Source organism: Histoplasma capsulatum, genomic scaffold, assembly GCF_000149585.1.
Source record: "Histoplasma capsulatum NAm1 scaffold_4 genomic scaffold, whole genome shotgun sequence".
NCBI classification, from domain to species: domain Eukaryota; kingdom Fungi; phylum Ascomycota; class Eurotiomycetes; order Onygenales; family Ajellomycetaceae; genus Histoplasma; species Histoplasma mississippiense.
This window is the reverse complement of record NW_001813979.1, coordinates 860611-876523: the sequence shown is the minus strand read 5'-3', so window position 1 is coordinate 876523 and position 15913 is coordinate 860611. Positions and strand designations below refer to the sequence as shown.

Genomic DNA, 15913 nt, shown 5'->3' with positions numbered 1-15913 from the left:
TTAGAAGCTGTTGTTGGACAGGAGCCGACCTCCTGTCTACCAAGTAGATACACTTTGATATACAAATTTAGGATGTGGTCATCTCGTCTTGCCATAGGCGCCTGGCAGGAGAAATATATCAATAATATATATATCATTTACGAGCTATAAAAACAACATCAAAAGAAATAATAATTTCATAACGCTCAGTCTATTCTAGGTCTACCGGTTTTCTCGTTACTCATCCGGGGGTTGTGGGGAAATGAGAAAAGTCATCTATCAACACCTCCCAGCAGGACATCCAACTCTCGTCCCCAACCTCTCCCCTCCAACCCCCAACACAGAAAGTAACGCATTAATCGTCCCTCCAATGCCTTCACCAGCCATAAACCCCGCCGCAACCGCATATCCAAACGCCTCATACCCCAACGGCGCCTTCCAGTGCCACACCACCGCCACCAGCGAGCCGAGAAGCATGGCAATCCCATACTGTGGCGACGGCAGCGTAAACGCCATGGCTAAAATCATAACGTTGGGATGGTACGCACGCATCCGCTCCCATTTCCCTACCCACACGCTGTGCCGGATGATTATCATTAGAACGCCGGTGATGGCCATTACGATGGAGAAGGTGAGAGAGGTGCGCGGGATGGGTAAAACGGGCTCTGTGGCGGCTACTGCCACGGCGCGCCAGGCGGCGACGGCGGGAGAGGAGAATTCGCAGGCGTTTGTGGGGGGAGTGGTGGAACTGTTTGAAGTGGTTGGAGGGTTGTTTTCAGTGGAGAGGATGCAGGGGTAGGCTGTTGCGAAGATGAGGAAAATGGATGGGGCGAAAAAGGTGGCCAAGAGGGTTCCTATTAGCTGTGCTGCGTACTGTAGTCGGGGTGACGTGCCCAGGAGGTATCCGACGCGGAAGTCGCCCATGAGGTCTGTGGGGGTTTTACTGAGCCGCTGGAAATTTATTAAAAATGGGGGTGGCACGTTTTTGTATAAGAACATACCACAAGCTTGACTCCCGCCAATATTAGTCAGGGCACCGCCTAAGAGGTTCAGGCGTTGGGAATTTTGAACGGTTTGGTCTCTCGTTGTGCTGCTCAAGGTTACCTGAGACACTTTGGAGAGGATACCAAGAGGTGTAGTGTCTGTGCAATACATAGTTTCTGTTAGATCCTTCTAGTTGTTTCGGTACCATGAAGGACTCAGTCAAACTCACCAGTTGCCCCAGTTGCTTGAATAGCCATGAGGGACAGTATGAAAGCTAGGAAAAGAGCAAACAGTGACTCCGAAACTCTCATCTCAAACTGGTATTTCAGGACTGGGCAGGCCACAACGATAACAAAAATTAGACCCGGAAGCCACATCCATACTTTGACACTATCCTTTGAATCATCCGCGGCGCCTTCGTCTTTTTCCGTCATCAGGGTATACCGATGGTTGCCGTTTCGCAGTTGGGACAGAATGTTTGACACTGCTCGAGTGGAGTCCCGACCAATAATCCAAAACACACGCCATTGACAAGCAAGTTCTGCAAAAATTAATACACTAATTAGCCGAGAATGCTGTAACTACCGGATTCGTATGTCTTCATACACACCGGCAAGAGCCACTGCTGCCATTGTGATCACGCCTGGCCACAAAAGCCAATATCGCGGGCTTGGGTGAGAGGCCGTTGCGAAGTCCTTCGAAAGGGACGAATAGGACATCAGAGTCGACCATTTCGAGTCTGTAGACGCAGGCTCTCCAAAGGCCAATCCATGCCTTACTAGATACGGGCCAATGATACCCCTAACGCTTAGTTAGTAACGTCGCGTAGTGGTATGTGGTGCCGTAAGCCTTTCAGGTTAACTTACCACGCCAAAACCGATCCGGCGGTAAAAGAAACAGCAACGTTGACTCCCACGAGCATCCCAGAGCCGATGAATGCAGGCGTCCATTCAACAATCCAGCCCCAGCTTTCCATAGACATGGCCCACTCGACAAGAACTCCGCCGCTGATTAGCCAAGTAAAAGGATGCCAGTCCTGAACGGATTGGAGGGTGAGTCGAAGAAAATTCATACTTAATAGATTCAAGCAGGAAATCAAAAGAAAAAAAAAGCCAGGCTTACCCACAGAATCCCAATGGCATACTGGGATGCAACACGCAAAAGCACGGCGAATAAAAAAGCGTAAAGCAGCGCTGCAAGTTTGCGCCGGGCCATATATGCGCCGCTGGCGGCTTGGTGCATACTGCGAATAGTGATAGCAGTAGCGGAGGACGACGGAAAGATAAGATTAAGTTCTCGAGCTACCTGGACCAAGAAGAAGTCCCGCACTAGAGAAACGATCATCAGTTTCTCTAGACTTGTCCGATAAAGCAAAGAGAACATGCCAAAGTGGATGGATAGCACGTACGTGGCGCAATGGTCAAGAGGCCAAAGTAGCCCCCAATGGCAGTCAAAGTCGTAATTCGAAAGAAATCCTTCACTGGGACAGAGAGCAGCCCCAACTGATACAGCGCAGGAATTGCAGAGACGAAAACATTGGACAATCCCCCTGCTGCCGTGGCAGCAGTTTGGACAATGTTGTTCTCATGGGGACCAAAGTTGTGCTGGGAAGTATACTTTGTCCATGATTTGAGGACAGCAAAACCCACAATTGACTAAATACGACACGGCACTTAGAAATATATTTTGCCTATGCCTCAAGGAAGCAGTTGTGTCCTGCAAGGGCTTGACCATCTGTACTTACTCCGAAAATGTTAGCCGAGGTTGTCCAGCCTGCTTTGAGCCCAAGATAAATATTGGAGGCGTTCACCAATGCTCCACAGAGGCATCCAACGAGTAATGCGCGGAATGTGAGAATTGGATTCGGATCGTGATGCATGTCTGGGAAGGGGGCGAATTTGTCCTCAGTGAGATCTGTTCCCTCTGCACCGATGATCTCTCCTTCCGGCGAGTTCCCCCCGGCTGATCGTACATCATCATGATAATTATTATCTTCTTCTTCTCCAGACTCGGGGGGGCTCCGCCAGGGAATATCCTGAAGCTCAGTCTCACTTGAGCTCTCTGGCAAAGCAGAATAGCGCGGGTTTGATGTTGGCGTTTGGCGCATGACAGGAATCAAGCAAGATAGATATATATATGCAAACTATCAACACATCCTCGATGGGTGCCCTAAATATGAAATTAGGGGATCAGCCTCTTTGTTTGGGATGCTCTACACATAAATAGCTACCCGCTTGATGTCGAACCCCATATCCTTAGTGACAGAGGGTTCTCGCCATTCCGTGGGAGCACAAGTGGCCAAAGGACAGCTAAATGTTTACTGTGATGCAAGATTGTGGCTTGATGCTTGGCCTCCTTTGTTCTTGGCGGATTATCGTTTAGCCGATGTCATCAATTCTTCGCTGCTGACACTGCATAGGGACCATAGTTATCAAACCTGGCTATGTAGGTGACACTACGACCTAGCTAATATTAAATAGATCTGACTGCCGAGTCTGTTTCTCAACAGGTATCGGTGTTACGCTAAGTTGACCGGAACTACAGGCTCTGTTCTGGCCTCTATATGCTCCTATTTCTGGGTGGAAATTGTTGGTAGAGAGAAGCGAGCTTCTGAAAGTCCAAAAATACTAACTAGCGCAGTACTAATGGAGGCCACGAAGATATGTTATGCTCACTCCCGCAGTAATAATTTAAGAATTGGGAATATAGTTAACTATTCGGTTTTATGAAATTCCGGACTACAATATCAACTGGTTAAGGCTACTGCAAGATGTTGTTCCAGGAATTAGCTGGATACTAGTAGTGATAGAGAAGAGGATAATGTTACGGAGTAAATCCAGACTATGTGGGGTATCCTCTCCATTCAACGTGATGCCCCGTCTGAGCTCCAGCACTCGACTCCTGCAGCTGCAGTGCTTGTTAGCTGCGTCGATGATCACTTAAGAACTGGGTTCCAACAGTTGCCATGGTTCCCTTGGAAGCTTGCCGGGTCACGACCTCCTACCCCGCAGAGTTCCCCAGCTTCCCCTCAACCTCGCTACTTCCACCTCAACTCGCCATTGACTGGACAACCCCCAGATTGTATTCTTATATCTTAATGTCGTCGAGTGGGATCCTCTCTCACCTTCTATAAAAAAACCCACTTTCCAACTGACTTTGCTCGAAGCTAACCTGACTCGAAGCTACAATACATACTCATCTAACCAGCTAACGAGCCATGGGCGGAGACAGCAGGCTTCCATCCACTTCCTCCTATCCTACTCTGGTGCATCGTCCCGTTGGCCAGAAGGTTTGGAGTATTTATAAAGACCGACTCCGTCAATTTACTGATGGCGGACAATACTCGGGACAAAACCTAGTAGCGTACGATCGTTCCCCACTCACTTTCCCCCGCCTTCCACCCAGTTTATTTGAATACATACCTGCAAAGCTTCGATGAGGGGTTTTGTTCTTTTTTGAAGCTATTGGCTTATATAGTAATGTGTGTTCTTTGTTGGTTTATATAGCAAATACTACGAAGCCACAAACGATGATGAACAGCATGTCAAGCTCTCCGTTTACTCGGTGCCAAACCTGGCCAGACCCAGCTTTAAGGAAGCTACCGCCAATAAATTCAAGCCTACCAAACGAGGCGAGTCCTTTGGTCCAAGTTGGTCAACCCACTGGTTCAAGATCCAGCTCACGGTGCCAGAGGAGATGCGCAAAAAGGAGCGACTGGAGTTCCACTGGGATGCAAACAACGAGGGGATGGTTTGGACGGAGGATGGGAAACCTTTACAGGGCCTGACAGGCGGTGGTGAGAGGATTGAATGGATTTTGCCTGACAGTTTCAGAGATGGAAAGGAACACGTCTTCTATATCGAGATGGCCTGCAATGGAATGTTTGGAAATGCTCCGGGAGGCGACTCTATCCAACCTCCCAGCCCCAACAAATATTATAGACTTAATGTGGCGAGGATCACAGCTGTAAACTTACAGGCTAGGGCGCTTTATTACGATTTCTGGATGATAGGAGGTATGTATAACCCTAATTTGAAGGAAGTGGGTAACCGACTGAAACGCTTCAAGATGCTGCTCGGGAATTCCCTTCGGACTCGTGGCACTCCCATCAAGCCTTACAAGTTGCAAATGCCATAATGGATGCCTTTATCGAGGGCAATGGCAGCCAGGCGTCGATTGTGAAGGCCCGCAAAATTGCACAGCAATACCTGGGCCACTTAGTGGATTCTGACAAGGTCTACAAAACTGACAAGCAGCCGATTGTTTACGGCATTGGCCATTGTCACATAGATACCTGTTGGTTGTGGCCCTGGGCGGAGACAAGACGAAAAGTGGCCAGGTCCTGGTCTACCCAGTGCGATTTGATGGAACGTTATCCCGAACACCGCTTTGTCTGTTCTCAAGCACAGCAGTTCAAATGGCTGGAAAAGGACTACCCTTATGTATTTGACCGTGTCAAATCATTTGTGAAAAAAGGGTCCTTCATTCCAATTGGTGGAAGCTGGGTAGAGCATGATACTAACATGCCCAGTGGAGAGTCCTTGGCTCGTCAGTTCATCCATGGCCAGCGATTCTTTGAAAGCCATTTTGGCGAACGCTGCACCACTTTTTGGCTGCCAGATACTTTTGGATACTCATCGCAGATTCCTCAACTCTGTCGGTTAGCCGGGATGAGCCGTTTCTTCACTCAGAAACTCAGTTGGAACAACATCAACAAATTCCCTCATACGACTTTTAACTGGGTTGCCTTAGATGGTAGCCAAGTCCTTTGCCACATGACTCCAGCAGAGACGTATACAGCCAGCGCCCACTTTGGAGACGTCCGCAGGAGTGTCCTGCAGCACAAATCGATGGATCAAGATAACACCTCACTTCTAGTCTTTGGAAAAGGTGACGGCGGTGGTGGACCGACTTTTGAACATCTCGAGAAGCTGCGGAGACTTCGCGGTATGAGTGATACAGGCGAACTCCTTCCCCGTGTCACAATGGGTTCCAGTGTGGATGATTTCTTTGCGAAACTTGAAGAAAAAGTTGCCAATGGAACGAATTTTGTCACTTGGTATGGGGAACTCTATTTTGAACTCCACCGAGGGACATACACAACTCAGGCCAACAATAAATTCAACAATCGTAAATCTGAGTTTGTTCTACGTGACCTGGAGTTGCTTGCCACGCTAGCTACCCTGAAAGACTCCAAGTATAAATACCCCAAGAAAGATATCGATGATATGTGGGAGAGCGTTTTACTCTGCCAGTTCCATGACTGTCTTCCTGGAAGTTCGATTGAGATGTGTTACGATGACTCCGATAAGGAGTACGCACAGATATTTGCAACCGGGTCAAAGTTAAAAAAGGAGGCGATGAAAGTTCTTGGATTAGATTCTCAAGATAGCAGAGCGGACCGTGGGCTTGTGGCCATCAACACTCTTCCTTGGCCTCGCTCAGAGATCGTGAGAGTTGACGAAGGGATTACAACCTCTGGAAAACCACAGTATGCACTCGCCCAAGGAGGTATGGGGGTCATTGCTGTTCAGCCTCTCGGATCTGTTCAAACACCTCCTGTTTCCCTAAATGAAGTGAAAACAGGGGTCTTTAGGCTCTCAAACTCGAAAGTATCTCTCGAGGTGTCCAAAGGGGTAATCACCTCTCTTGTCGATCTAGCGGAGCAAAGAGAGATTATCGCAAAGGGTGGAAAAGCTAACCAGCTAGTGATCTTCGACGATAAACCTCTTTACTGGCAAGCGTGGGATGTTGAAGTCTACCATCTTGAATCCCGGAAGGAGCTGACCTCTGGGACAACTACAATCGCAGAGAATAATCCTCATCGTGTTGGTGTTGTAACGAAGACTAATATCAGCGACAAGAGCTGGGTGAAGACAACAATTAGTCTAGCCGCCACTACTGACGATTCAGCTCCGATAGTGGAGATAACCTGTGAGGTAGAGTGGCAAGAAACTATGAAGTTCCTGAAGGTCGAATTCCCCGTTGATATAACGAACACTGAGGCGTCGTATGAAACACAATATGGAATAACCAGAAGACCAACACATTATAACACTAGGTATGTACCCCCATTATCCAAAAGCACCTACCCATATCAGTTACTAATAGTAATCTTCTTCAAGTTGGGATATGGCCAAATTTGAAGTATGTTGCCACAAATGGGCTGATCTTTCCGAGGCTGGCTACGGCGTCTCAATTCTCAACGACTCAAAGTACGGTTTCGCGACATGTGGCAACTTGATGCGCCTGTCTCTGCTCCGGGCGCCAAAAGCTCCCGACGCTCACGCGGATATGGGTCGACACCACATCCGCTACGCAATCATGCCGCACAAAGGACCCCTTGACTCCCGCACCGTCCGGGCAGGATACAATTTCAACAACCCACTAATCGTTCAGGCAGCAACTGGCAAAGAAGACGCCCATCTTTTCAGCGCCTTTTCTCTCAAAGGCTCTTCGTCTCTAATCCTTGACACTGTCAAGCGTGGAGAGGATGATCAAGATGTCTCCCGTGGGGACTTCAAAGTTCGTTCTGGACGCAGTATTATCCTGCGCATCTATGAGTCTCTGGGTGGGAAAAGTCGCGGTTCTATTTCGTCCAAGCTGCCTGTTAAGCAGGTGTGGAAGTGCAATTTGCTTGAGGATGATTTGGAGCAGTTGGAAGTGGTGCAGATTGTTGATGCGGTGCAGGTGGATATTGAGTTAAGGGCGTTTGAGGTTGCGACGTATCGTTTGCAATTGTAAAGGTGGGCCAGTCTTGGTGGAGTGTATTAGTGAATTACACTTTGTTAGGACATGGGTTTTGAGTCAGCTGCGATGTGTCATGAAATGATTTGATTGACATTATATTTATGCCAATGCTTCATGAATATATGACGAGAGAAGGGTGAACTTGGGATATGCTTTTGTGAAGGTGGCTAGCCCTTCCATATGTCTTGATTTCGATTTTCCCCTTTTTCCAACGATAATTCAAAGTTGGGGTTTTAAATTGAGGGCTAAGTTCATATCGTTGATATGGAGCAGGGTTATTGGCTGTCTTTGGAGGGCCTCAGTGCCTGAAGTGCAATAATCAAGAGTTGCGACAGTCTTTTTGATCTTGGAAACGTACTTGGGTATATGGATGTTGCATGTCTTTGGGACAGAGGGGGTTTACCTGTAACCTATTGTTCGGGGTAAAGAATCACCTTAATATAGATGCTTTTGGAAATACACATCGTTATCAAAGCACACGATCACCTAGAATGAGAAGTTGCTAGGGCCAGTTAGCCACTTTATTATTATCATCAGGAATGAGCAAATGAAAGCAATATACATATATATATAATAATATAGAAAAATCCGCATCGTGATTTTCGTAGCAGATACCAGTCTTGTGCCTCAGCGTGTATTAGCAATTGCGAGAGGAGAGCCAGAGAAACAATATATATATATAAGCTATAAATTTGGCGTCGAGGAAGTATAACTTTTTATTTAGACATCGTAATGTTGCTCCCTCCCTCCCATGCACGCACTCTTTAGCAAAAATCGACCGTCTCTATATTTGGTGTTGATGACCGTCGAGTACAATAAATATATTTGCCTCCAAATTCCTCGCAAAAACACTCCCCATGAGAGGGGAGGGGAGGGGAGGGAAAAAAAGAAAAAAAAAGAAAAAAAAGAAAACGCCAGACAATGAAAACAGAAACCACCTCAAATATAACCAAACAAACCAAAAACTCCTCCCCTGCAGCACATTCCCTCCCTCACTCCCGCCCGTACGTAATCTTCAACCTCTTCACTGGCGGCTTATTACCTCCAGACTCAGCATCATCGTCTCCATCCCTCTCCCGTCCCCTCGCGCCCCCAGCCCCATTACCCGAATTCGCATCATTTGCATTTGCAGTTGCATTAGCACCTGCATTTGTATTTGTACTCGTGCTGGTATTAAAATTGGCGTTGGAAGTGGCGCTGGCGTTTGCGTTCGCGTTGGCAATCGTCGCGGCGGATGATTTCCTGTTTTTCTTATTCGTGCTCGCCTTCACGGTGTTGGGGGCGGGTGGATTGCTGCTGTTGTTGTTGTTGTTGCTGTTGCTGTTTGCTGATGGCGTTGGAAGTCTCTTTATGGTCTCTAGTGTTGTTGCTGTTGTTGCTATTATCTCTCTGAAAGCCTGGCATGGAAGCGGAGGTGGGTGTCGGGGCGTGGGATGGGGTTGTGTTTGTGCTGGAGGGGGCGGGGGAGTCCTATGTCGTTTATACATATATATACACATGGTTAGCCTAGGGCATATGGTAAATTGGGTGGGTCGAAGAAATAGTGGGGAGGTAGATAAAGAGTAGGAATAGAGACAGATGGGGGTTGATGGCTAAGCTCATACGCACCCTCATAAAACTAGCTGAACTCCTCGAGAACACCCGGTCGGTGTCTTGGACCGCTGATTTTCTTCGTGTGGTTGGGCCTCCTGTGCCGCTGCCACCAGTCATCGATCCAAGGCTGCTTCCGAAACCTATGCCTGACCCGCCAGAAGAGCCTTTGATGTAATTGTCGAACCCTTTAATTATGTTTCCCGCACCAGTTTCTTCGAGGTAGGATTGTTCGAAGCGGTATATCGATTCTTCTAGGGCGGCCTGGTAGATGTTAGCAAGTCTTCGTTCCTCTGGTCTTTTTCCTGCTACTCATATTGTTGGAGAAGAGAAGTGTTAGGAAATAATGAGCGACGCAGACAGGATAACTACTACCGGTGGTGGCAGGTCGGCATGGGTTCCATACCATGTTCTTATCCATTAGCCGCTTCTTCTGTATTGTCTCTCTCAGTTCGCGTCTGAGCTTCTCATAATATGGGATCCCGCGACTCTGCACTTGTTCCGACCCAGCAGTAGCCGGGACGCCATTAGGGCCGGTCGCGACGGCAGTGGTTGCGGGCGGGATATTTTCCGTCATGAAGGGTCGGTTAAGCGTAGAAGGGTTGGTGATTTTCGAAAACTACACTCAAAATCCGGCGATTGGACTCACAAAGGGACGTTTGATAGTGCCAAAGCCAGGAGAAGGAATGGTGGTCAGTGGATAGAGAGCTGCCGAACGAAAACTGACGTCTTTGATTTTGCTCAACGCTGAGAGTGCGTGTTTGTGGTGTTTGCACCACCAGCGAGTGTTAAATCTGCTCAAAGCTGCTCAAGGATATGCAGCAACATATCGAGCTAGGTCTCTCTCTGTCCCACCTTGGCTTGCTCAAATACTTGAGAGTCGGAGCGGGAGGGACAGCTATATAACGAGAGGGGTTCCCCTTTGAATTTTATTTATTCGTCCTCCTACGAAGCATTCCCTTGTCGCCCCTGGAACAGCTCTCCAGCACTAACCTACGATCATATTCTGAAGCCATGGACCACTCAATGCATCATGCCGGGATGGATGGCCATGGAGATATGGACATGGGTGGTCAATGTAGCATGAATGTATGTGCAGATATATATGCTCACTCCCCGTGTTTTACCACCAGGCAATGATGCACGGATAGTCGTTTCTTGAATAACTACTGGTACTAATAAATGATCTAGATGCACTTCACCTTCTCCTCACACAACCTGTGTATAATTTTTAAACAGTGGCGCATAAACAGGGCCATTCTCCTTTATCTTCTCACTTGTTGCCATTGTGGTCCTGGCCGCTGGCTACGAGGGTATTCGCGCGATGGCACGCCGTTATGAAGCGCGACATGCATTGGCGTTGAAGGATAGCCCCATACCAGCTGCCGGAGGATACTCATCTGGTATGTTGTTGGATTTCTGTGCTAATTATTTTTTTTTTTTTTTTTTTTTTCGCTTTTTAATTTTCCATTTCTATGTATCTGCGCCACGGGTACATATGTTCCATCCTTTCGGAAAGCCTCCCCGTACAGAGGAGTAGAGAAAGTGTGTGTGCTTGTTTGCACATGTGAAGACATAGCCCCTATTTCCCAACCCACAAAAATAATCAATTCCGTGGAGGCTCAAAATATCTTTCTGAAACAATGAAGATGTCGAGACGCCAGATGTTATCAATGACAGTGACAACGCGCTGCCCACTCCCAATGCCCCCCTCCTTTCCAACAACAACACCACCACCAACGGTGAAACAGCTGGCTCACTGCTCTTCGCAGCGCGGATCGAGAGGAGGCGGAGGGGCAAGCTACTGCTTGCGACCTTCTACGCTGTGCAGGTCTTTTATAGTTTTATGATTATGTGAGTAACCCCCAACCTTTTCTTTTCCGATGGGGCCATGGATTTAGAACAAAAATGAATTGATATATGTTTTTGTTTAATTTGCAGGCTTCTTTTCATGACATATAACGGTTGGGTTATGCTGGCGGTGGCTGTCGGGGCGTTTATGGGGTACATGGTTTTTGGAGGTGAGGCGGCTAAGTCTGTTTCTTGTCATTGATCCTTTCCTGCTATACGCTGGATTCAGATCCCTTTCTTTGGCATGAAGATTATTCGGTCGGATATGAATATACATACATATATATACCATACGTTCCCGAATGGCCAGTGCGAATTGCAATATGTAGCCTTTCGTCTGCAATGTTCACAGATGCTTGCTCTTGTATCTTTAACGTATTTTGTGTTTATATACACTCTAATAACCGATGAACGCGTCCATCTCGTATTCCTTCCTGTGTTTCTGAGAGAGCTACGGAGGTGATATCGTTCCTGATCTCCCCGAGTCAGGGAACTTCAATATCACTCCCATCATCTCCAAATCCAAAACTAAACGCAACCCCCCCACAAGTCTCACCTTCACCCTCCCCATCCCCATCCACAGGACCCTTAACAACCGCATCCCATTTCCTCTTCCTACCCTCCTTCTCCTTTTCCAGCTCCCTCAACGCCTCATCCACCAAGTCCGGCTCAACCGCCCTCAACCTCTCCACAAACAATCCAAATGGATCCTCAACCCCATCCCGAAACCCCGAAACCTGTTCCTTCTTCCCACTCAAGAACCCAAGAACATCCACAAGATGTCCCCGCGGGACAAAATTTTGCGTAATGGCGATTACAGCACGATCACCACGACGACCACGACCACCATCGTCACCATCATCCCCACCATGCCCCTCCTCCTCCTCCAAGTTGACAACCAAATGCCACCATCCAGACGGCACATGCAACACCTCTCCCGCCCTGCAAATCCCCTCAACGCACCCCTGCATCCTCCGCGCCGCACCATGGAAGCCCATAAACCACTCCGCAATGCTAAGCGGCGACGTTACCTCGCTGTGATCGGCCGAGACATAGACTCCTGGTGGCGATGGCAATACTGGACCTGCACCCGCGCCTGCGCCTGCGCCGGTATTGGTATTGGTACCAGCGGCATTGCTGGGAAACATGATCCAGTACTTCGAGCCGCGCAGGACGGCGTTCCAGGCACTGGTGGCGTTGGGGTCCTTGTGGAAGGTGCTGCCGCTGCGCGGGGGGCCGATGATTAGCCAGCGGTGATCTGGACGGTCGGGGACGAGGACGGAGAAGAGGTCTTCTGCAAAGGGGGTGGGTGGAGTGTAAGCCGATTCTGAGGGTTGGGGTTGAGAGGTGGCTGCGGTGGTGGTGGTGGTGGTGGTGGTGGTGGTGCTGACTATCGGCAAGTTCATTTTCTCGACGAAGCTACGATCGAAGAGATACAGGGGACTCTCGTCGATGTTATTGTTCATGTACTCCACGTAGGTCTTCAAAGGCCAGTCGACCGTTTCCGCGCGGAATGTTATGTTCCCATACAGTTTCAGCAAATGCTCTGTGGACCAGTCCCTGTAGGCCGGCCATGACTTCACGGGCTCGGTAAGGATGAAAGGTCTGTTCGTCCAGGATTCTTGGAATTCGGCTGGGGTGAGGTTTTTTATGCGGGGGATTTGGTTGCAGGCAGGGATATTTGTGGTGTAGGCTGACAGGGAAACGTGAGCGCAGTGAAACGGTCGGTGGAGGATGTCGGCGTAGAGATGTGAACAATCTGGTGAGGCGATTTTGGTGGCCGGTAGGTTAAGATATGTTGCGTGCCAGGTGCCGCGCCATGAGAAGCCTTTGGGAGGGTTCCTGGGAGGAAGGGTAAGTAGATGGACTGCAGAATATGCGGGAGGATAATCACTCTGCATTGTTGAAAATGTAGAATAAATACATGTAGATATCGTGCATCTTGATACATGTACATATAATTGACAATGCCCTTTGCGCCTTCGTCCCTTTAAAAATATATATTCCAATTATTTACAAAAAAATGTTCAGACTTGCAGATAATATAATGCCGGCTTCGACAAGTAAGAACCAAACCAAAGAAACTAGAGCCAAGTGATAAATAACGTCATTGAAGAAAGATAAAAGAAGGTGAAAGGTCCTTACTCGATGAAGAGGGCCTTCCACAGCTCCTCGGCCCTTGTGAAAGCATACAGCGCTTTGCAAGTTGCCCCCAAGCGCAACAGAGATGTGCTATCCAGATATTCCAGCAGTAGCATGATCAACTCATCTGACAGGACAGCCAGGGAGCCAATTGCCGGGCGGATGTTGTGGACAGCTGTCAAGGCATTACCTGATGGTTTGACTCCCAGAGGATGTGAAGGTATAACATCGACATCGACATCTACATCTGACGCCGTATCGTCAATTGACATTGAGTTCGGCCGATGCAAGCTCTGAACAGGACAATGCGTGACATCCGTGGCCACAGCCATCTCTGCGTTACAGACCTGAAATGGCTGTGGGGGAATCATCGCTTGTCGTGGACGCGTATAAAATGCAATCTTATATTGTATCCTGATTGCATTTGATATCTGATATCTCGAGCTTGGGCCAGCGCCGAAACCCCAAAATCTCTCGCCTAAAAGCTGGGCGGGGGTACTTGCTTGCACACAGGTTGAACTTGTTGGAAGAAATCGAACAGCGAACAAGGGACAGTTAGAATATAATAATAAATAAATACAATGGCAGGAATTCAACGCATGAAGCGACAATAGTAAGCCGTGTGGGATGGTGGCTCGTAAACAGAGTGAAGAGACAATTTTTAATTCTGTTGTCCCCGCGCTTGAAAAATAAAAGAAAATAAAATAAAATAAATAAATGGAAAAATTAAAAATTAAAAGAAGCAAACGGAAAAAAACAGCGTTAAGCCCAAAAAGTCAACCAAACGTCCATTTTTCCACTGCCTTTTTCGTCGCCTCATCTTTTTTTTTTCTCTTCCTTCACTCCCCCACACACAACACTTCACCAACATATCCCATCCATAAATATTCCCAGAGTTGTCTCAACTCCTAGATCCTATTATACTCTCATCCTCAGAGAGTATAGGTTCTAGTTATTTTTCAGTCTACAGTCTTTATCCGCAGGGCAGGTTCCAGCAAGGATCGCTAGACCCTCTTTTTCCCACCCAACGGTTTTTTTTTTTCTTCCACCCCTCATCACCACGATCACAGCTTCGGCCTGTGATCTCAAAGCCCCAAACTCGCAATCATGGCTTCCAACGATAAGGGTCTCGAAGAGATCCCCGAAGGTATGCTCTTTTCTTTTTTTCCTTTGTTGTTCGCAGACAGAAGATTTTCTTTGATTTTGTTGGTCTTTTTTTTTTTTTTTTTTACCTTTTTGACGAGCAGCGAAAAATGTGCTCACGATACTACCCAAAGCTGGTTGAATGAGAGAAATGTAATATTGACAAAGCCTTCTCTCGAAACAGGACAAATCGAATCCAACTATGATGAAATCACCGACTCATTCGATGCTATGAACCTCCGCGCTGAGTTGCTCCGCGGTGTCTATGCCTACGGTTTCGAGCGCCCTTCTGCCATCCAGCAGCGTGCTATCATGCCCGTCATCAAGGGTGCGTTGCCTCTGTCCCTTTGTTGTCCAAATCAAATGATACATCCGTCATGAAAAAAAACCTCCCTTAACAGGAAAAAAGGTTGATAATAATGACGAAAACATGCAGGTTCCGATGTTATTGCCCAGGCTCAGTCCGGAACGGGCAAAACTGCTACATTTTCCATCTCTGCTTTGCAGAAGGTTGACACCAACCTCAAGGCTTGTCAGGCTCTGATCCTTGCTCCTACCCGTGAGCTTGCCCAGCAGATCCAGAAGGTCGTTGTTGCCATTGGTGACTTCATGAGCATTGAGTGCCACGCTTGTATCGGTGGTATTAGCGTGCGCGAGGATATGAAGGCTCTCCAGGATGGTCCTCAGGTTGTTGTTGGCACTCCTGGTCGTGTCCACGACATGATCCAGCGCCGTGTCCTCAAGACCGATCACATGAAGATGTTCGTCCTCGACGAGGCTGATGAGATGCTTTCGGTAGGTTCATGCATCGACACTATCTACTCTCATGACGCTTGGGGTTTTCCATTATTCTTTCTCGGTTTTTTCTAACATTTTACTTTCGTCTAATAGCACGGTTTCACCGAACAAATTTATGATATCTTCCAATTCCTCCCTCAGTCTACCCAGGTTGTCCTACTCTCCGCTACAATGCCCCAGGACGTGCTCGAAGTCACCACCAAATTTATGCGCGACCCCGTCCGTATTTTGGTGAAAAAGGCAGAACTTACTCTTGAGGGTATTAAACAATTTTATATCGCTGTCGAAAAGGAAGAGTGGAAGCTGGATACCCTCTCCGATCTCTACGAAACCGTCACCATTACCCAAGCCGTCATCTTCTGCAACACCAGGAGAAAGGTTGACTGGCTGACCGACAAACTGACCGCCCGCGACTTCACCGTCTCCGCCATGCACGGTGACATGGAGCAACAACAGCGTGATGTAATCATGAAAGAGTTCCGTTCGGGCTCTTCGCGTGTCCTCATAGCCACTGACTTGCTGGCGCGTGGTATCGATGTCCAGCAAGTATCGTTGGTCATCAATTACGATCTCCCCGCCAATCGCGAAAATTACATCCACCGCATCGGTCGTGGTGGACGTTTCGGCCGGAAGGGTGTCGCCATCAATTTCGTCACTGCTGACGATGTGCGCATGA

General features: G+C 48.1%; 6 protein-coding genes across 6 annotated transcripts in view; 3 read left to right on the top strand and 3 right to left on the bottom strand.

The window, feature by feature from the left end:
• Window positions 1–258: 258 nt before the first annotated feature.
• Window positions 259–3070, bottom strand: HCAG_04278 (predicted protein; the record flags this gene model as incomplete). The annotated part of the gene is made up of 8 exons (XM_001540388.1): window positions 259–908; window positions 981–1121; window positions 1193–1504; window positions 1574–1764; window positions 1830–1999; window positions 2086–2291; window positions 2372–2618; window positions 2708–3070. The coding sequence occupies 8 exons, from the start codon at window positions 3068–3070 to the stop codon at window positions 259–261; spliced, it is 2280 nt and encodes a 759-aa protein (XP_001540438.1).
• A 1110-nt stretch (window positions 3071–4180) lies between these two features.
• Window positions 4181–7707, top strand: HCAG_04277 (hypothetical protein; the record flags this gene model as incomplete). The annotated part of the gene is made up of 4 exons (XM_001540387.1): window positions 4181–4326; window positions 4470–4978; window positions 5032–7024; window positions 7089–7707. The coding sequence occupies 4 exons, from the start codon at window positions 4181–4183 to the stop codon at window positions 7705–7707; spliced, it is 3267 nt and encodes a 1088-aa protein (XP_001540437.1).
• Window positions 7708–8705: 998 nt separating this feature from the next.
• On the bottom strand, window positions 8706–9880 carry HCAG_04276 (predicted protein; the record flags this gene model as incomplete). Its single annotated transcript, XM_001540386.1, has 3 exons — window positions 8706–9059; window positions 9322–9567; window positions 9710–9880. The coding sequence occupies 3 exons, from the start codon at window positions 9878–9880 to the stop codon at window positions 8706–8708; spliced, it is 771 nt and encodes a 256-aa protein (XP_001540436.1).
• A 437-nt stretch (window positions 9881–10317) lies between these two features.
• Window positions 10318–11161, top strand: HCAG_04275 (predicted protein; the record flags this gene model as incomplete). The annotated part of the gene is made up of 4 exons (XM_001540385.1): window positions 10318–10392; window positions 10495–10525; window positions 10557–10706; window positions 10953–11161. The coding sequence occupies 4 exons, from the start codon at window positions 10318–10320 to the stop codon at window positions 11159–11161; spliced, it is 465 nt and encodes a 154-aa protein (XP_001540435.1).
• A 379-nt stretch (window positions 11162–11540) lies between these two features.
• On the bottom strand, window positions 11541–13667 carry HCAG_04274 (conserved hypothetical protein; the record flags this gene model as incomplete). The annotated part of the gene is made up of 3 exons (XM_001540384.1): window positions 11541–11605; window positions 11711–12996; window positions 13300–13667. The coding sequence occupies 3 exons, from the start codon at window positions 13665–13667 to the stop codon at window positions 11541–11543; spliced, it is 1719 nt and encodes a 572-aa protein (XP_001540434.1).
• A 736-nt stretch (window positions 13668–14403) lies between these two features.
• Window positions 14404–15913, top strand: part of HCAG_04273 (eukaryotic initiation factor 4A) — a gene marked incomplete at both ends in the record, with an annotated part of 2102 nt that continues 592 nt past the window's right edge. The window contains 4 exons of the mRNA XM_001540383.1: window positions 14404–14443; window positions 14624–14767; window positions 14876–15234; window positions 15331–15903. Coding sequence (XP_001540433.1) covers window positions 14404–14443; window positions 14624–14767; window positions 14876–15234; window positions 15331–15903 — 1116 coding nt within the window. The remainder of the gene's footprint in view (window positions 14444–14623; window positions 14768–14875; window positions 15235–15330; window positions 15904–15913) is intronic.